Source organism: Amphiprion ocellaris, chromosome 24 (genome assembly GCF_022539595.1).
Source record: "Amphiprion ocellaris isolate individual 3 ecotype Okinawa chromosome 24, ASM2253959v1, whole genome shotgun sequence".
Lineage (NCBI taxonomy): Eukaryota > Metazoa > Chordata > Actinopteri > Pomacentridae > Amphiprion > Amphiprion ocellaris.
In genome coordinates this window covers 7,740,937-7,762,381 of record NC_072789.1, presented here as the reverse complement: position 1 = coordinate 7,762,381, position 21,445 = coordinate 7,740,937, and the positions used below count along the sequence as shown (strand labels likewise).

Sequence of the window (21,445 nt, the reverse complement as noted above, 5' to 3'; positions counted from 1 at the left end):
CTTTATGTTTATGTGAAGCATTCAGGTATTGCAACTGCTGCTCTATTATCAGCTAAGGTCCGTATTGGACATCTGCACTGCCAGTGTTGCAAGCTGTGCATTTTCTGACTGAGCTAGTAACCTGTAATTAGAATCTTGAGCTCAAGCAGACCTTTGTAGCAGTTTTCAGGCAATAAAAATAGATAAACGTGTAGCGGTAATACGCCCACCTTCAGGAACGATAGGTGAGGGAGGAAAGTAGGCTGAGAGCAGGGTTCTGTTGTGAGGAGATAACAAAAACTAAAAATAAAAAGTAGACAGAAAGCGGTGTACACATGCAGCAACGCCTTTTTTTCAGTTTATTGATCATGAGAGATGAAGGGGTGATTGTGACAAGTTGTTCAACTGTAATTGGGCATGTGGTTTTATCATGCGAAATGCATGCAGATGAGGTTGAAGATTGGACAAGAACAGAGGGTGGATTTACTTGCATGACATACCTAAGATCACATGCATTTTCATCGACAAATCAACTTACTTGCAGGCATCTCTCTCCACTTTTTTTTTTTTTTTTTTGCATGAGCACACCACATTCATATGCCAGTTTAATGTATGCAAAGATCGGTTTCCAGTGAAAAACCACAGCCCTCAAGCTCAGTCTCTGAGAAAATAGATTTATTATTCAAATGCGCAACATAGTATACACAGTGGCTTCGAGGTTCTAATCATCAGAAAGATTATGAATAAAGCTGCTGATCATATACGGACATATTAATCTCACTCAGAGCAGGAAAAAGCCTTTGGAAAATTCACATTTTTATTATATTTAAACATAATTGACTGTACAAACATAAAGAGCTGAAGGCGGAGGGGAGCTTGATTCCCACTAAGGCACTCGTAATTAAAATGACATTCACTACCATCAGTGTGCATTAAATCACATAAGAACTGGATGGTTACATTGTCTTTTTGGTGATTGCGTTAAGACAAATTTTCAGAATGAATGTATGCTCTTAATCTGAAATACTAAGACAGGCCTTTTTAGATAAGGACTGACACTATAATGTGTGGGCTGTAAACTGTGGTGGGAGGCTATAAAAATACAGAAAGAGATTTGTAACTTCAAAAGGAAATGTGTCTGAAACACAAAATTTAACAAGTCAAATAAAATGTTCATTGCCTCCTTAGGAAAAGAGACACCACATCTCTGAAGTCTACCAAGCTGACACTGCAGAAGTAAAAGACTTTGGCTGAAACACATTTGTAGCAGTGTTTTCCAATAACATCCTGCAGTGTGGAAACATACATTAATGCAAATCACACATAAAATCACTAAAAAGAAAAAAAAAAACACAGGTAGTCCGACTTGGTTCTAAGCATCTCATCATTTCTGTGAAGGAAATTTATAACATGAAATAGTTAGAATTTAATTAGTGAGCGGAAAATACCTCATTAGATTTTGGAAAAATACACCTGTAGCACTAGCTTCATCAACAAAACTTTCTTTCCTTCAGCTTTGACACCTCTGTTTGACTGTTTGCCAACACCCATCTTCCTAAAGGTAGCCAAAATATCTCTTTCTTCCAAAAAATTTTGTTCTTAATTACAGATAGACATTAAGAAAATATTATTTTTAATTTCTGTCCAGCTGCTGTCAGTTTAACCAGCTAAAATTCCAACTGTTTCTGGTTAACGTTAGCTTACTGGGCTAGCTGTAGCTGTAGCAAGCTAGTCGAGGAAGCTAACTTTAGCTTCGCAAGCTACTTGAAAATGCCTTCTCAGTTTGTTTCCATATCATTTCTTTATAAACACGAATCAATAGAGACATCTTTAATGTGCACTTCAGAGGTACATTAATGATATTATGATAAAAGACAGCAGCTAATTAAGTTAGCTCATGTCGTGCTTCTTGGATTTTTAGCAACACTCCATTAGGAAGTAAGGTAATTAGCAAGACATGCTAACATTTGCAGCACAGGTTGAAGCAGTTAAAAACAAATTTGAAGTGATTCTTTGCACTTTTTTATTGTGTTCTGGTCATGTACCACTTTGCAGTTCTTTGTTTAATTCGCACCATTAAAGTAAATCAAATGAAAGATGGATTCGTTAGCAATTTTTTCCCCTATTTAGTTTAACTTGTTCATGTATGGTTGTAGCTTCACAGTTAGGTTTGTAGACAAAAGCAATTATTGACTCATTATTAAAACGTTCAATTCTGTGTTTTGTGCTTGCAAGCATGAACAAAAACAACTTAAACTGACAGACATTTGTCAATTTACAAAAAAAAAGACAACACAAAATGTATAATGAAGGTCTTTTCTCTTTAGATTTTTTTTTTGATAATGTAAATTGAATAAAGAATTGCAAAGACGTACACAGATGATGTTCCAAGTGCTTTGTATGAATTTTTTTCTCTTATTACAGCTCCATATAAATTGATGCACCCTAGCGAAAAATCCTTGCTATGGTTTCAAACTCATGATTGGACAGTTGTTCAAATTCCGGATTTAGCTTATGGTCTACGGCAAGATAATAAAATTTTTTCTTAATAAATAAAAGTCACCTTGTGCTTTGAAAAATCACATATATAATCATCACAATCTTAACCGTTTTCAAGGCATCTGACTTGTGATGACTCATTTAGTAGTGTTTAGTAATATTTACTATATTAGTGTTAAAAGTGACACATCGTGTGTCAAGAGTGTGATTCGATGAATTTTTTAAAAAGAGACAAAGGTATTTTAGTGCTTGCGGTTGAGGTGCGTTCATTTCCCCAGCCTCTTGGCTACGTCCCTGTAAGCTAGCTCGATTTCCTCATCAGCTGGGCAGGTGTTGGTGAACTCGTCTCGGTCATAGGCGTTGCCAAGGTAACGCCACACACCTCTGAACTCAGACGGGATGTCGTATTTTCTGTATTTCTTTGCAACCACCTGCCAAAAACAAGGTATTAGCAATTTCTGTGATCAAATTAACCAAATGTAAAGAAACCGCTCCACAGCAGGTTACCTTGACAACGTGAAGTTTGGGCAGAAGATTGCAATCGGCCAACGTCAGCTCATCCCCGTCCAGGAATTTGCGGTTGGACTCTCCATCACCACTGTGGCGTCCAGACTGAACTTCCTCAGGCAGGGGACTCATCAGATATGCATCCAGGTGAGCCAGGGCCTTGTTCAGACTCTTCTCCAACGCTGGAACACAAAACACAGATCATTAAAGATGTTAAACTAGTGCTTCTGTTGAGATTTTAAGGTTTCTGGATAGCATCCTCACCATCATGTTTATCTGGCCTTGTATTTTTGACATACGCTGAGAACCTGGCGAAGATGTCGTTCCCTGCTGTGTTGGATTCCCGGTTCCTGGCAGCGAGTTTGGGATACCTGAGGAACAAGGTGTTAACATGATGTCAGGGTGTCGGACACCCTGTTGTCTAATCCCATTTGTGCGAGTGTGTTTTGTGTGTGAGGCCTACTTTGGTGGAGAAAGCTCAGCCTCCAGGTACTCCTCTATTTTGTTGACATCGGTGAGAACCTCTCCCTGGAAGCTGATGAAGGGCGGGTGTGTCCCTGGTGCCAGGTTGTAGAGATCGACCGGTTTCCTTATCAAAGTGGAATCATTTAATAATCTCTTCCACACGTGTTTGCCAGTGACAACATTATAGTTTGCAGTGAACTAATGATCGTGTAATGGAGCTCATTTCTCCGTAACAATTAAATGTTCTTCAGTGTGAACCGCAGAGAGTTTGTTTATTACTGTCAAGTATTTCTCAAAGCAGCATTTGGAGTCAGAGGATAATTAAACACATCTCTTACAGGCAACATTTTTCAAGTGTGTTTTCAAGCAAACGTGTTCGACAAATGGACAAACCATCATTGATATTCTACAGCCGGACCACAAGTGTTGTTTTAAAAAGCCAACTCCAGTTTCAGGTTCTTTCAGCAACCAAGCTGTGATTATACTAGCTTGAGGATGTTCACACAGGCAGCTGCAGACACCACGAACATGTAGTTGTTAAAAAAATAATGTTTTAGTCCACAAGAAAGTATGCAGAGTGATAACTTTGGGAGGTGGTGAAATGGACACAAACCCAAGCAGACTCTTGGGCTACTGTTTATCTCAGGGAAACATCACTGTAAACTGATAATTACATCATGCCTAAGTGTAAAACTTCAGCAAACAAATGACTGAAATGAAAGTTTCATCTGTCCTACTCATATGAATCGCATACTTGCATTCTTTCATCTTCTATACTTGTCTTTTATAGCATTTTAATGTGATATAATTATGATGAAATACCTCTTTAGGTCAACAGTGGTGACATTGAAGACGACTCCTTTCAGCCACAGGATCATGAAGAGCCTCTGAGAGAAAGGACAGTTTCCGATGCTCTCCCCATCACTTCCAGCCTGCACGCACACAAAAACACACACGGTGAGCGACTAAGACTGCACACAAATGTACTTTATGACTGCGTACAAATTGGCCCGTGTGTCTGTTTGTTATGCTGACAAACACGTAGCCTTGATACACCGCTGGCTGACCGAGCGCTGCATCAATTACTCAAATCACTGACATTACACATGAAGAGGAATCAGTGCCTTTAGTTTGAACTCGTGTGTTTGGGCTGGGTTTGTGTACATAGAATCAAACACGCTGGTTGAATCTGTATGTGTGTGTATGTGTGTATACGGGTGTGTGTGTGATTCAATGTGTGTGTGCGCAAAGCTGCAACAGGACACTGTAATGAGACACCAAGTCCAACATGAATAATCCACACTGCTTCCATTTGCTGCCTCACTGCCCATTTGGACCTCTAGTTCCTACATAGTGTAGCACTGTGTATTTAGCATTTAACCCACTATGCTACCATTATTGTGTCTTTCACCAAAAATATACATGCCTTGTTTTGAGGAGTCCTGAAGCAACAAGTGCAAATTTACTGTAGTTATTACAGAAAACATCCATAGCATATGTTTTAGTGGACTATAAGTGAGCTATGTGGTGCTGAATGAAGCATTTTCACATTTCCATGCCGCTGTAGTCGATGATAGGCAATTAGAAAAACACTTAATGTTACATTATCATTAATAATGTGGGTATTTTACATGAGTTGTAGGGGAAGTGCTTGGCTAAGCAACAATATTGTGTAGTATACATTTAAAATAGTCAACAAAAGGAGCTCAGGCTTGCAAAACACTAACAGGTACAGCTAGATGCTAGTTAGCTTAGCATTAAGCAATGCAGGTGTGTGCTACCAACATTGGTCCTTTTTTTTACAATAAAAAATTGTGACATTTCTTTTTTTTGGGGGGGTGCTTTTCTTACACTGTTTGCTTTTGTTTGTGCAACAAAAATACTTTGTTCAGTTTAGTAGTCAAAGCTACATGGTTAAGTTCGGAAACAATCATGGTTTGTGTTAAAATGCACCAGTGCAAATACTAAACACTAAGCTCCAGTTGTTTTCTACATTGCTAGAGGGGCAAAACTGCCAAACGAACTGAATAATTTCACAATTTTGCAGCCTTTTCCTGTGAAAATAACACATTTTGCCTAGCATACCTGGCATAACCAGTGTAAACCGGTGTAAACCTGCAGATGGAATTATTTTAAAACACTAAATAAATAAGGTTTATATTTTAATCTCAAGTCTGAGAGTTAAACTTTGAAGACATTGTTAATGTTTTTTTTGTTTTTTTTTTACTTTCGAACAGACAATGGCTAGCCATGTTAGCTAGCTGCTGTCCTCTTATTTCCATTCTTGATGCTCAGCTAAGCTAATTAGCTACCTGCTCTAGCTTTGTACTTTGATGATATTCATTTTCTCGTGAAAAAATATGTATTTTCCAAATTGTCCCACTTTAGATATTTAGAAATTTTAAGATAATTTTTAAATTAATTAAATTAATTAATTAATTAATTAATTATTAATTAATTTTTAAATTCAGTTTAAAAAGGGAATAGATTTTCACTATATGTAGATATATATGACTTGCCTAATGAGCTACAGCAGACTGTCCCATTCAAATATTTAAAATACAACAATTTTTATTGGCTATATTCACTTAGAAACACGGTTATGCTGTTATATAAGAAATCAAAGGCTCATGCATAGGATGAATACCTCAACCTGGTGAAGAGCATCCTTATGGGGAAAGCATGCATATTTAAAGGTACCAAAACACAACAATTGAGCATAGAACATTTCAAAATGTTGTTGAGGCATCAGTGGACTCTTAACAAACATGTCGTCTTTACATTTGTCTACGTTTTGTCTGATATCTTCAATGGGAAATGCAAATTTGGTTTGCTTTTCTTTTTTCCCCTATTTGACCTTATAAAAAAAGACACATGCTAAACGTTGTGTATTAATACACACAGATAGAACTCCACACACAGGCCCACACATACTGTATCTTAACCTTAGACTATTTAAAGCTGCTGCTCTCAATACTGAAAGGACCCCAGTAATAATTCAGTGGCAGAGAGAAAGAGAGAGATTGTCTGTGCACGTGGGTGTCAGATTAACACACGGAAAAATCAGCATGCAACAACAACAACATGGCATGCACACGCTTAAAGGAGCCACCAGATCACAACACAGCTTATAGTTTGATGGCAAAGTGTGCATATGCAGCTTTAATTTGACTTAAATAACGACTATTATGAGCAGAATGGGTGAGATTGCGAAATAGACACAAAAATTAGACACACAAGACCAAAATGCACACACTAAGAGCCCCACCTTGACAAATAATTCAATATCAGGGTCCTTGTCCTCCTCGACTGCAGTATCCGTCATGGTCAAGAAAAAAAAAGCGCTTTGTTTGTGTGTTTTGTGTCTACAGTGTCAGTGTGTTTGTTTGTGTGTGAGCTGTGTGAGCTTCCTATCCCAGGTCCACTCGGTGAATGCAGCTCGGTCCCATAGCAGCGCTGTCAGACTGTCAGCGGAGGATGAATGCGGTGTGAGCGTGACACCGGGAGGGAGAGAGGGAGCGTGAGGGGTTCAGTTTGTACCCGAGGCCTCAGTGGCGGGGCGTGACAAAAATAACCCCCCTGTGGTGGGGTGGGACGGGGGGCGGGGGGGTGTCAGCAGGGAAAGGGCAGAGCAAGTCACCCAAGGGTGCCGTACTCCGCCCACCTCTTCCACTGTGACTGACAACAAGCGGGCGACTTTGAATCACCTCCTCAGACTCATCAGCACCCATCAGATCCCACGCTGTCCGTCAGGGCTGCACCCACTTGGCCTTTCCTGCAGGGTGACGTCAAACTCTAAGAGAGTTTGTAGGAGGTTCAGGTTCTCCCTGGTGTCTGATGTGATGGGTGGGGTGTGTTTGATGTTCACTGGCAGCTCGGATACACATAGTTTTTCAGCACGACGGCACATTAAGCAGACTACATTTACAATATATCGCACAAAAAACAACAATGAAATGATCCTACTATCAAACATCACCAAAGTAACACTAAACATCAAGTCATCCAAAGATTAAAATAATTCCCAGTAGAACCTCTACGTATCCCGAACTACTGAGTGAAATTTAACAAGAACTACAGCTGTTTTAGGAAGTTATGGAGCATTTTTTAACAACAAAAAAGAAATAACATATTTGTGACTTAATTAATCCTCCTGCTGTCTTCATTTACGGGCACCAAAAATTGTTGTTTCCTTGTCTGAAAAAAAAAAATCCAAAAATTCCGCAAAAAAAAATTCCCCAAATTTCTGAAAATTTGCAAAACCTTCAGGAAGAAAATTCCAATAATTCCTTAAAAGTTTCCCTTGAAAGTTTTATTTAAAAAAAAAAAAAAAAAATCCCCCAAATTTGGCAAGAAAATTCTTGTAAATGTTTTTTTTTTAAAAATGAGTAAAAATCTTCCAAAAAAAATCCTAAAAATATCTAAAATGATTACGTATATGTCAGTAAAACTTCTAATATTTTCTTTAAGAACATTCACAAAAAAAAATTAACCAAAATTCAGTGAATTTCGCTGGATTTTGGTTGATTTTTTTGTGAATATTCTTAAGAAACATTTTTAACATTTCTTTTTTTCCACCAACAAATGTTCAAAGATTTCCCAGAAATGTTGAAAATGTGGACATCAGAAGTTTCACTGTGGAAATATAGATTTTTTTCCACATTTCCAAACTTTAAAACGGGTCAATTTCGACCCGCAGGACGACACGAGGGTTAAATTCAATGAACACAAAATTGCATTAAATAAACTTGAAGAGATGAGTTGACTAAATTACTTTTTGATGATTTACAGCATTAAAGCCAGTGTATGCTCGTGTCTTAGCATGAAAATCGTTGGGCGTGTGGATACTTTGGTGCTAGACTTCGGTCTTTGTAATCCCTCTGAGTTATATTGCTATAATTTGTGTAACATTTATGACCCCCGCAGGCTCCAGTACAACTGGACTTTAGCTTCAAACGTGCTGACTGTGTAATAAATTCAGTGTGTCTTATGTAATATTATTATGAATCATCTTTACATTATAATGCACTATACTTAGATGTTTTCATTCAGTATCGTGAGTCTCTTACAGCACAATTACTGTAACACACTCACGCGTATTCACATGGCAATGCTACAGGAATCGTCCACAACTATCCCGCTACTGAGTCAGAACATTCCTGTCAGTTCAAGTCAGCTTATATTTAGAAGCAGAGGAACACCGTCCAACACACACACAGAAATGACTGACAAACTATAAATAGAAGTGTGTGTGTGAACGGTACAGTGAGGTGAATACGAGGCCCAAACAATGGAGCATAAAGTGACAGATCACAGTCATTGTCCACATGTGCACATATAAGGAGATACTCTCTGACCTTGTACACTTGTTCATCTGATAGGAATGTAATTATGACTGCGGTTTATGGGGCCTGCATGTTGCTAGAAGGTCTGATAAAACTGGGAGTGTGTGTGTGTGTTTTGACCTGTGCATTTTATTTATTTATTTTTACTTAACCTTTATTTTACCAGGTAAGTTAGTTGAGAACTAGTTCTCATTTTCAATAATGACCTGGTCAAGAGGCAGCATACAACAAGATGAACAACAGGTTACATATACAGCAAATCAGACAGCATTACAAAAACAAAATACACAGACTTTTCAAAAATAGAAAGGCTAAAAAGGACTGTTAAAAACAGGAAGGCTAAAAAAGGCTAAAAACAGGTGCAGAGGTGTTTTAAGTGTTTCCTTAATGTGTAGCTTATTAGATATATTTATAACACCAATCACTGCTGTTGTTTTAATCAGTGCAACATAAAATCATATTACCTCATGACGTTAATCCAACCACTTACCTTGGTAAAAAGTGTGACCTTGATGCCATCTTTCTCAGGCTCAGCTTCCTCCTTCTCAGAGGCTGATGATGAAGATGATGAAGACGAGGATCTGCGTGACGAGTTCATCTCCACAATCGGTGACCTCCTCTCCCAGGCCGCCACTTTGCTGCTAACGACCTCTCTCTTCTCCTCTTCCTCTTCCTCCTCTTCATGACTAGATCCCTCTGATTCTGATTTCTGCCTCACCACCACTTCTTCTACCTCCTCGTCGCTACTAGATCCCTCAGATCTCTCTTTCTGTCTTTCCACCACTTCCTCTATCTCCTGTTCACGACTAGATCCCTCCGATCCCCCTCTCCGTTCGTCCTCGTGGTGTGAAGAAGACGAGGAGGATGAGGAGGATGAACTGCCTCGCCTCTCCTCTGAAGGACGGTCCGGTGCTGGCAGAGACGGCGCATCTGGTATATCTGAGCCCCGACGGGTGTTTTCATACTCTGTTGTCACATATATGTGCTCTTCGTATCTTGTCTCGATGGTCAGGTCATAATCGCCTGTGCTCTCGTTCTGGTAGGTGGGATTCGGGGTCTCATACACGTTCCCGTCATGGTGATCCATCCTGGCTGAAGAAGGAGAAGTGAGGTTGTCCTGAGACGGTGGAGCGAGTCGAGGTGTACAGCGGAGTGACCGTGATGCCAACAATCGCTCTCAGTCTTATCAGAAAACACCCCAGGACTTTGGACGGGGATGGCTACAAGGCCAAGGAAAGACAGCGGTGGATAAAGGAGAGCTGCTTTTGTTGAGCGGTGTCACCAAAAAGTTAATGATTCATTTTCAGCCCAATACAAAGAACTGACTGTAAATTATAGCTTAAGCACGCTCCTGTTGTGGTTGACCTTCTTTGATCCACTTTATATCCAGTTTTATACACAGAGGCAACAGATTACGTGATTAGAAGGGCAGAGTTCCGTAACGCACATCTGTTTCCAGATTTTCTCTAACTTGATTTTTGGTGCAACGTTGAGTCATTTAAATATTCAACGACTCAGACGTCTGAACCAGACTACAAACTCCACAAGTCAAAAAGGTTGGAAACCACGATTTTAATCTAAAAAAAAGTTATGTATTTTAAAAACTTATTATAATATTCATTATGTAAAAAAAAAATCATGAGTTTAAAGGACAGTATTTCCCTCAGAAATTGTTGTGGGCTGGAAATATAAAGTAGCAAAAGTGCAAATATGCCCCTGAAATTTGTGCTTAAGTATGTATTTGAGCAAATTAATCACTTTCCACCACTGTAACAGTGCTCAGATGTGTAAGGTCAAACTCAAAAGACACAAAAATGGAGAATTTAGTCTCTATATCAAACCATCTAATGCTGCATTAAACATTTACCATAATGCAAATGTTTGGTCTCATGCAAGTTCCAGCATGTGTTTATTAAAGTAAATTAAAACGCCTGGAGGGTACAGAATGTATAGAGAAGGGATACCATCACATTTGTATGCAGGAATGCATGCTAGCCTCCCTGCTGAATTGCAATAGAATGCTGCAATGTATTGTTGAGAGGCATTGGGTTGGTCATGCATTTCTAATTTAGACTGCCACATTATTATCTTATCGGGTTATTTTCAAGTGACTCCACTACAACATAGACGCACGCAATCTTGACTGCTCAGTGTAACTTCTATATAGATTACAACAATTTTTTTAACGTGTACAACAGCTATTTTAAATTTTGCACTTAAATGCATCAAATAGCGAACCACCTGTAATTGTCCCGCCCCACAAGTGATTCTCAACGCTGATTCGCTGTGTGAACTGTCAGTCATGGTAAGACGGTTGCGTAAAGTCTACTGTAAGAAAAGTAACGGTAGAAAGTTTGTGCATCAAAATAAAGGCGTTGCCTTTTAAAAAGCCATAAATAAAATAATTCACATAAACTATATGATTTCTAATAATTATATTCAGCAATTAAAATGCTTTTATAATAGAAAACGTAACAAAAGAAGGCTGAAAATAGTGTTATTTTTCATTATGATATTTGATGTTTCGAAGAGGGACTTATTTTGAAATTCTCTATAGGAGCTTCTTGAATATAATATTAGCTAGCTTGATAACGTCTCAGCATTTGTGTATTTCAGTGGAGGCTGCTTAATTATGTTACCGCGGAAATAGAAAGCTATTCAACCGTACTATCTAGAGAATATAGAACCTTTCAGCTCTGTACCAGGTAAAATGAATAAACAGACTGTTAGCTTTGTTATATGAACTGTGACATTAGCAGGCTAAGGTATGCTACTCTGACGGCTAACCAGCTCCTCCGCTCATAGCGAAAGTAACGTTAATATCTCCTTCCTATTTAATATAACACATTTTTCGTTTGACATCTGCGTTATGTTCAGTGTTTTTCGTGTATTTATAATTGGGGTTTTTCGGTATTTTCCGTGTAGGAAGCGTCGTCTTCCTGGTTGCGCTTATGTGACCTGTTCATTGGCATAGTTTTTAACTGGAAGTCAGTGGCGTCGCTCCCTTATTGGCTCTATAATGTGCTTATGTGTTACATAAATATATATATAAACTAGTAAAAATGTTCAATATTGTTATATAGACAAGGGAGAATTACTTTTGTAGTACCCGTAGTGCCTCTAACATTGCCTCTAATAGACAAGGCGTGTGTACAAACTTAACCACTTTATTTGAAAGGTCTGGGGGCTTATTTAGTTAGTTTCTTCCTCAGTTTGCACCATTACAGTTGTGATAGTCACAAATTTGATTTCACAGAAGTCTTGAAAGCCAGTTGATTTAATTTAATCAGGTGAGGAGAGGAAGAGGTGGAGGTAGTAATCTGTCTGTCTTCCAGCTGTGTCTGAAATCAATCTTATTGCTTTAATTTGCTGTAATTTAATGTCAATAAGGAACTTAAATTTCACAGAAATGAGGACTAACATAGCCCATTTAAGATAGTAGTCATTATCCTGTATAGAAAAAAATTTCTATGTGTATTGGTAGGATGTGTGAGATCTAAAATCTGTTTTAACACAGGCCCAGTATCTGTTTCACTTCTCTGTAACTGTGTTTTTATCCTCTCAATATGTGTGTATGCGTCCTGTAATCTGATACGTATGAAAGAGGATATTGCACTCTGCAGTTGACAGTCCTTCATTAAAATGCCTAATGGAAATTGTGAATAACATCTCCACTCTGCACTAGACATTGCAAGTAGCAGTGAGAATCTCATACAACCAGTTACTTCACCAACAGAATGGAAAGACTTTATTAATCAGTGAGGGGAAATTCAGTTTTTACAGCAGAAAGAGTAAAGTTCCCACCACCATAAATACAGATAATATAAGTGTTAAAGTGTTTAATGTGCACGAGTAGAAGAAAAAGTGTGCAAAAGGCATTTTCAAATGACAGAACCAGAAAAATGTAGAAACAGAAAGATGTTACAAGACCTAGAGGGCTGAAAGGTCTCTGCTAGCCAGGGGTGATGTATTGAACAGAGTTATTGCTTGTGGCAAGACAGATTTCCTAAATGTAACACAGCTAATTATTAGGCTAACCCCTTCCTACCTCTGCTTCAAGCAAAATACTTTGACCACACTATGAGCAAAAAGGCAGAAAAAGTCAGTGATGCAAGCGGACGGGACTAAAACTCTGCTAACTGCCAGTTTTGCTTGTGGTTTCAACGTGAAGGTATCACTATGTTTCACTTCCTACCTAACAAAAGTCGACCACAGAAGAACTTTCTCTCTCTGTGCTTCTGTGTGTGACAATAATGCTTCAAATCGATTAAGAAATTTATGTTTTTGTCCAGTTTCGGCATCTGTTCTCTTTGTTTTTCTGTTGTTTTACTTCAAAAGCTAACTTTTGTTTCCTGCTGAGTGGTTTCTAATGTACATACATTCCTGTAATGACAGTTTAACTATGTAAGATTGAAACTACACCACCAACAGCATAGTGGGTCGTAGAGCAGATAGGAAAATATCATATGATTCAAGTGCCTTTCTTTCTTGTGCTTTCAGGATGCTGTTTAAAATACTGCTGGGCTTCCTGTGTGGCGTTAGTGCTGCGGCCACAGACAACATCACAGCCCAGCAGGGTCCTCCGCCGCTGCTGCTGGTGTCCTTCGACGGATTCAGAGCCGACTACCTGCAGAGGTTCCCCATGCCCAACCTGAAGCTCCTGTACAGCCAGGGGGTCCTGGTGGAGCAGCTCACCAATGTCTTCATCACCAAGACGTATCCAAACCACTACAGCCTGGTGAGCATTTGCTGTGAAAGATGATCTGTGAGATGGCGGCGTGCGAGGCTTGTCTGCAAACACGTCTTCTAAATTGTTTATCTGATAGAGTAAACAGATAAAAATGTAGCTGTGTATGCTGTCAACCAGTCGGAGAGTTTAAGATCAGTAGGTTTTAATGTTGTCATAGCAACAACTGTCAAAACACCCCTGCTGAGACATTTTCACTAGGTTGACCTATATTTGGGACCTATAGAATAGAATATATACTTTTTTGATCCTTAATAGGAAATTAATTTGTAACAGCAGCATGTTAACATAGACAACCGAGGCAATAGAGAAGGAGGAGTGAGGTGAGGTGGGACTGAGCTGACGGAGGTCACCAGAGCTGGTAGGGGAGGGACAAGCTTAAGAGGATGAAGGTAGAAGTTGGGCTTGAAGAGAAGTTTGACTTGAAGGAGAAGGGTGGGAGGAGATGGTCGACCTGGTCTCTTCAGTTTCAGCGTGTGCAGTAGGAGGAATGTAAACAACAATGGCGATGATCACAGTGAGAATATGTAAAATAGAAATAGGAGTGATTAAATTAGGACGCTCTCCTTTGTTTATGTGGGATCTACTGATATTGATCAGTTTGTCTCCCGCTGTTATATCTGCTCTTCTCCTGTTTTCTTAATCTGTCAATGTTCTCTCACCTTTGTTTTCCACTAAGGTTGATATCTTAAAGCTTGATTGATCATTGTTTTCCAGACTCTGTTTCAGGTTAATCTGTGGCTGCCTTCTAACTTCGCTGCTAGCCGTTAGCATAACCTTAGTCACTATGAGAGTAGCTAGTTTTCTGGTTTGTGGCCACAGCTTGTGTTTCTTGTTCAGTTTTTGCTGCTTGAGAGACATTTTTGAGACCACAGAGTGATGTCAGACAGGGAGAGGAGGCTGCATCAGACCTGAAGTAGCTCATTTAATTTATCAATAATCTGTCAATAATTTACAGATATTTTTAATCAGTAAAACGCCAAATATCAGCCATGATGATCGGCCAGGCCAGTAGTCGGTCTGTCCCAAATACTCACGTACAGTACATCCACCCAAATTACAGAAATGTAATAGCAAATACAGGCAAAACGTATTTGTAGGTTTCGAAACTGCTTTGCACACTGGACTGTTTAAGTTTATTATAACTCAAATGTGCAATATATTAGCATAACAATGACTTTTAACAGTCACAAGAAAACTAACAGTTGTTCTTGTTTTCCTCTCCAGGTGACGGGTTTGTATGCAGAGTCTCACGGCATCGTGTCCAGCAACATGTACGACCCCGTCACCCACAAGCATTTCCATGTCCCCAACGACACTGACCCCATGTGGTGGAGCGAAGCGCAGCCCCTCTGGATCACGGCGCTCGACTCCGGCTACAAGACGGCGGCCATGATGTGGCCCGGCTCCGAAGTGATCATCGGCAACCGCACGGCGACGCACTTCTCTCCATACAACGTTCATGTGACTTTCCAGCAGCGACTCAGGAACGTGACAAACTGGATATTAGGAAACGGAAAGGTTGAGAAGTTACTTAGTGTTGTTAAATTTGAAACGTCTGGAAGGGTTAGCAGCTTTTCTCTGACATTCTGTAATGTTCTTATCATTATGACAGGAGGAAGGAGTGAAGTTCGCAGCTCTGTACTGGGAGGAGCCAGACCGGTCAGGCCACATCTTCGGCCCAGATAACACCACTGCCATGGGCAAAGCGCTGAAAGAGGTGCAGTGATGTGCTCCACTCTGCTTTTTGGATGTCTCCCTTTCCTTAAGATTGCTCCACTTTGTGTCTATAAAAGGCTTGCAAACTTGCCAAAGTCCACCTCAATGGGAGTTTTTCTCCCCCACAGAAAGCGTTGCTCCTCAACTGCCTCGATGTTTTGTTTAAAGTCCAGGCTTTCCCTCTGTTACTTATCTACATGTGACACATTTGCATAACACCTGCCCCGTGGCTAGTTTGGCACGTCCTCAAACAAAGAGTGAGCAGCTGCCTCACAGTCAGCCAGTCTTCCCTCAGATAGATACAGATTCGGCTGTTGCATCATATCGTATGATTATGATGTTTGCTAATCACAATGGGCAAATATAGCACAGGATTTCTGGAGAATTTACAACTTCCCACTTTGTTTGAGGACCATCGTCCAATATCCGCAGTGATTACTTCAGGTCCAGTAGTATAATGGTCATTCCACCTATATTCACCAGTTTTTTTTTTAAAAGTTCACACCTGACTATCTCAAACTTGTCAGATTTTTTCAGTATATGTTAAGTGAAACATCTGAGGTCATTGATACAGTATGCATCTGACTGGCACCATACTCTACATTTTTAAAGCTCCTATTTGTGTCAATCACTGCTGAAAAATTCAGCCTCTTAGAGTGAAAAATGAAAATTGTCGGTGGAATATTGGAACATTTTTTGACCAAACTTTGCCCCATCATATAACTGGTTTGTATTGTTCTGTTAACGCAGGGTTGTATCATCGAAGACCATATGTACATATCAATGAGCATGCAAAACTGATGATGATCACTACCTACATTATTCCTCAACTTATGGCACTTCAAACATTGATCCACAGATTGGCACAAAGAGAAAAGAAAATGGCACAAAAATCAGCATGACCTTAAACTTTTTTAAGAATGTTACATATGGCCGTAGATTTTACACATGGTCAAATCAATTAACAACTTTTAAAAAAAATCTGTCAAATTGAAGAAAGTCAGGCATGGGGCATTTGGTGAATTTAGGCAGAATGATGCAAAAATGATGAATTCTGGAAGATGTGATGAAACTATATAAGTCTTCTTGTATATCTCTGCCCATAATTAGCATTTATTCTGAGTGTCTTTGATAGATGAAGAAATTAACAGACGCAGAAAGCATGAATTGGCCTTTACAGTGTGTAGCAATATTGCATTGTTTTGGTTGAGCCAGCTGACCAAAGAGATAGCGGCTAGAGATGCTGCAGCATATTAAAATAAATATGTTTTTTTGAACATTACATATCTAAACATATTCCAGTAGACCCCCAAAATACAATTTTAAAGCAGCAAATGTGCATAATATGGGTGCTTTAAAAGCTCAATGAAACTGTTTGTGTCCTTTTTGTGCTTAATGATGCCAACAAGTCTGTTGTCCTGCTTGAGAAAAACATGTTTACACCTATAAAATTTTAATAAATATGGAAATTTGTTGCTGTAATAGCATAACCTTGGCATGATCCAATGACTCATGACACTTAATGAAATTTGCACTGAGCTGCTTTCACTCAGAATTTGCTTGATGGAGATGCTTATTGACGGACGTGTCTGTTTGCGTACGATCAGGTCGATGACAACATCGGTCTGCTGATGTCGGAGCTGAAGCGAACCGGCCTCTGGGGTCGCATCAACATCCTGATAACCAGCGATCACGGCATGGCCCAGTGCTCAGCTGAGCGCCTCATAAGACTGGACAACTGCCTCCACCCCGACAACTACACACTCGTGGACTTAACACCTGTCGCGGCACTCATCCCCAAAAACAGTAACCAGCATTTGTATGATTGATCTCAAATTTGCTTCTCCGTTCTCCAGTGGCGCTCATGTTTCTTGTGTTCTTCAGACACAGAGGCTGTCTTCAACACTCTCAGGAAATGCCACCCTAACATGACGGCATATTTAAAGAACACCATCCCTGATTGTCTCCACTACCGGAACAATGAGCGCATCCAGCCCATCATACTGGTAGCAGACGAGGGCTGGACCATAGTGCAGCGAGGCGACAAGCTGCCGAGGCGTATGTATCTTAATTATTTGTGATTCCGCATTGTGATGGAGAAAATTCAGTCACTTGTGATGTTTCATGCAAATCATGTTTTTCAGTAAGATGAAGCTTTTGACAGAAATTTGTTTCGAATAAGAATCGTGACAAACCACGACTAATTAATGCATATGTTATTGACAACATACAAATAAGTCATCATAAGCTCTTAATGTACCTCCACCCACCAGCTCTCCCTCTTATTTCCTCTCTCAGTGGGGGATCACGGCTACGACAACTCCCTTCCCAGCATGCACCCCTTCCTGGCAGCGACGGGGCCCAGCTTCCGTCAGGGTTATCAGATCAGCAGCTTGCAGAGCCTGGACGTTTACCCGCTCATGTGCCACCTGTTGTCGGTGCCTCCGCGGCCCAACAACGGCACCCTGACCCAGGCTCGGTGCCTGCTGGCTGCTGAGACCTGCTGGGACGCCCCCATGGTGATCGGCCTGGTGGTGGGAGTCCTGCTGGTCCTCACTGCGATCACTGGTAAGGACGAATGATTGCAACTGCATATGTACTGCTCCTTTCAGACATACTACATGGAACTTTGTTGGGATATTCAAACCTTAATGGCATTTTGTCAATCAGCCCCTTTCCCATACAGCTCACTTATCCATTAATGTTCCTCACAGCTGCATCCCTACATAACACCCACACTGCTAGAGAGCACAGCAGTAATTAATACACCACATGATGTAAAAAACATTTGGTGTTGCAGTAGCAGACGAATACGAATCTAAGAGCTGCTGATCAAAGTGTCCAAATAACTAACATCCCAGTTTATTTTTGATTCCCTAAATACAAGTTCAGGACTCAACCTGAAGACAAAATATTAAACAGCAGATGATAAACTGTGACTATCTGAGATGAAGAAATATAAACAGCTGCTGTTAGATCCTGATCATCCCTTTGTCCAAGTCTGGATAATTTGTAGTTCAACCTAATTTGTAAAATTACTTCTGTTGCTCCATTTGTTGATGCTTACAGCTCTCTGTAGAGACTCGTGGATCCTACTGCTGCCTGATGCTGCAGATTTATAATAAACTACAGAGAAATAATCCTAAACATCTGGAAACTAAACTGCCTTTCCCCATGTGAAGACATATAGCTCTACACAGTGTGACCTGCCGTCGGATCCTGATTCTGATCCGCTCTCTGCGATAATTTATGAGTTACGGTGCTGTTGTTTTTCAGTCTGATGCTGCAGATATTAAACCAACTCAGAGCTAGTAGTTCCAAACAGCTGGAAGGAACAAACTTCAGTGCCTCATAACGTCTTTTGGGGGAAAAACACTTGTATTCATTATTGGTATCATTTATCTTTAAGCTGTCTGTTTTCATCCTGGTAAGGTTTTCTTATTATGGACATTTAATTTTCTTGCCTAATAGATTTGAAGTCATAGAGAAAAAAGTGTGAAACAGGGGTGTTGTGATTTTGGCACAAGAACTGTCTATTAAGTGTCTGTGTGACGTTTTCAGATGAATGTTGATGCTGAAACGTGGAAAAATCCTTCAAATCAACACATTGTGCCACTGCTTGTGTCTGTCTGTTAATGTTCACACTTGTGCCATGTTGAAAGTTATATGGAAACATTATTAAGTTTTTATGGATAAGTGATCAAGGTGTGCATTCACACATGCAGCCTTGAAAGGGGTTTATTTATGCCCCAAGGTAGCTTGTTGTTTGAGAATAGAAGAGGACCCAGCATAGACCCCAGGGGAACCCCATAGAGGGAGGCTTCTTCTACCGAAACCTGTTGTGTAACAATAACAGCTCATTTATTAAAAACCTGCTGAGCCACATTTGTGAGTTTCAGGTTCTCTGCTCAGCCCACAACCTGTCATTATGAATGCCCTGCAGAAAAAACAAACTAATAAACCTTGTTTCACCTCAGTTCTGTTCAGGTTCCTGAGCGTCCGCCGCCGCTTAGGGCCACGACCCTTCCAGAGGCTGCAGGTCGACTACGACGACGACGACCCCTTGTTGGAATGAACCAGTCGGAGCTCATCCGTGTTTGTGCTCTAGTAGGTATTCGACATGTTGCACATTACTATCCCGTTTCACTCCAACGTCAGCGTGTTTGTGTTTCGTAACACATGCAGTGAAAAGACGTGTTGTTAAAAAAGCCTTCAGGCCTGTTGACGCCTACTTTTGGAGGTGATGTGAGGAGAGTTGTTGTTAAGACTCCAGAAAGTTACTGTTGTTAAAAATCCCTGGACTTGAACATGTGATGCGAAGCCAGTGGTGTTTTGCCGTGGAATGTAATTTTTATTGAGGAAATATTGTTGGTGGGAGGACAATAATAGAGAGATTTTATTCTGGGAGAAGAAAAGAAAATTCAATCTGAGTTACTGATTTAAGCGATTACTTGTATTGTGTTTATATATTTTAAGTGTGCATTTTTTTTGTATTTGTAGTATCAACTTTTTGTCAGCAGAGGGAGCTCGTAGTTCATTTAAAATTTAACAATCTCATTCAGATGCTGAGATTTGATTGGCATTAGTCGGCAGATTTCCTTTATGTACTGTCAGTTTCTGAGTTTATTTTTCTGCAGAATAATGGTTTTGAATTTCATTTGCATGTTTGAAAGAGAAATTAATTACTAATGACTACTAATGGCTCACCAAGGTGAAATCGTGTTTTCAGGAGGCTGATTTCTATGCAAATCGTTCACTTCGAGTGTAGATGTGTCAGGCGTCCATCTGTGCTTCTTTATGTGACTAATACCAAAGACTATTATTATTAAGATGCACAGCAGATGCTCCAGATAATCATCGCTTGAAAAAAATAACATCTTAGATGGATTTGTATCGCAAAACTAAAGTACCTATTATTAGCATCAGGTGGGATAGCTGCACACTGGATCACCTAGATTTTAAAAATAGATCAAATTCAGGCGGCAGGTTGAAACTTCAAAAATCATTTAGGAGGCGTATTTTAAAAATGTGTTTAATTGATCCGAATAGAGGCTAAGCAGCCAAGGGTCTGGTGTCTTTCTCGAGGTACTGAAACGGGTGTTTGCTGGGATCAAAAACAGTGGAGTTCTGCTGCTTCAAGGTCACAGGAAGAGTCTGCTTATATTCTCTATTTTCTTATTATACACAAGTCCAATGAAAAGACCAAACCCAGCAATGAATGCACCAAATTAACAAGTATTTGTCTGAATCCAAAGCCATTGTCATCTAAAAGCTGTTAAAAACATATCAGGGAGACACACTATTGCACTGAGTGACAAATTTCTTCATATACAACAGTTAATTTTGACTTAAGGCCAAATACACCCAGTAATAATCCCTATTAATGAGCATTTCAGTAGCATGTGATACATATTGCAATGCCCAGCCGTTTCAGGAGTTGCATAAGATGATGGAAAATGCAGAGACAGGCTAATACATTTTAGTTTTTTGCTCTTTTCATGGGATTTGTTTACAGTATCCACATCGTAGAATATTGCAGACCTTCTCCTTCAATGCTTGCATGCTTCTCCATCCATGTACATAGTGATATGTATATATTCTTCGTGCATCTTTTTGTGTATGTAACTCTGGGTACTGAAACAAGCGAAGAAGGAAAAATTACACGTCCAAACTCTTGCCATGTTCTGCTCTTTCTTCGACACTTTTGCACTTTTTCGACTTAGAAATCTAGAATTATTTCTTGTAACGCCCTCTCTTGCACTGTTCAAAATCCACACCTGATACCACATGAACACAATCGCTCAAAGTCCTCCGCTTACCAAGGAGGAGAAACATTTTAGAAGTAATTACAGAAAGAGAAAAATGCTTCCCCATTTCCACCATGTTCCAATTCTGGGCAGTTTTGTGCCATGAAAGAATTCTCGAGTCAAATTCAGGTCAGTGGTGTCATTTAAAAGTCAGTATGTATGTGCAAGACGATGGTTATATGTTTAAATGCAGCACCTATGCACTCGATTTGTGTTTGATCGTCAAGGTTACTGTTTTTAGAAGTGTTGAAAAAAGTCCTTCTTGTACTATGCAACTTGTGCCTGGCCTGTAGAGAGATTTGTGTGATTTATTGAGATTTAAAATAAATAAAAGTTGAAAATGTGACTTTTTGAATCCATGTGAGATGTCAATGGAA

General features: G+C 39.8%; 2 protein-coding genes across 3 annotated transcripts; one reads left to right on the top strand and one right to left on the bottom strand.

Annotated features, from left to right (window-relative positions):
• Positions 1–633: 633 nt before the first annotated feature.
• On the bottom strand, positions 634–9,965 carry LOC111562779 (chloride intracellular channel protein 5-like). Of its 2 annotated transcripts, none has more exons than XM_023261501.3 (6): positions 9,286–9,965; positions 4,273–4,382; positions 3,449–3,574; positions 3,250–3,356; positions 2,986–3,167; positions 634–2,909 (listed from the first exon to the last, which is right to left on the bottom strand). In XM_023261501.3, the coding sequence occupies exons 1-6, from the start codon at positions 9,880–9,882 to the stop codon at positions 2,745–2,747; spliced, it is 1,287 nt and encodes a 428-aa protein (XP_023117269.1). In that variant the 5' UTR covers positions 9,883–9,965; the 3' UTR covers positions 634–2,744. The 2 variants fall into 2 exon arrangements, with proteins under 2 accessions (XP_023117269.1, XP_023117270.1); XM_023261502.3 differs by lacking the exon at positions 9,286–9,965 and adding an exon at positions 6,719–6,964.
• Positions 9,966–11,356: 1,391 nt separating this feature from the next.
• enpp4 (ectonucleotide pyrophosphatase/phosphodiesterase 4) lies at positions 11,357–21,414 on the top strand. The gene is made up of 8 exons (XM_023261529.3): positions 11,357–11,500; positions 13,296–13,533; positions 14,770–15,063; positions 15,158–15,262; positions 16,869–17,067; positions 17,146–17,319; positions 17,560–17,829; positions 19,239–21,414. The coding sequence occupies exons 2-8, from the start codon at positions 13,297–13,299 to the stop codon at positions 19,334–19,336; spliced, it is 1,377 nt and encodes a 458-aa protein (XP_023117297.1). The 5' UTR covers positions 11,357–11,500; position 13,296; the 3' UTR covers positions 19,337–21,414.
• The last annotated feature ends 31 nt before the right edge of the window (positions 21,415–21,445 follow it).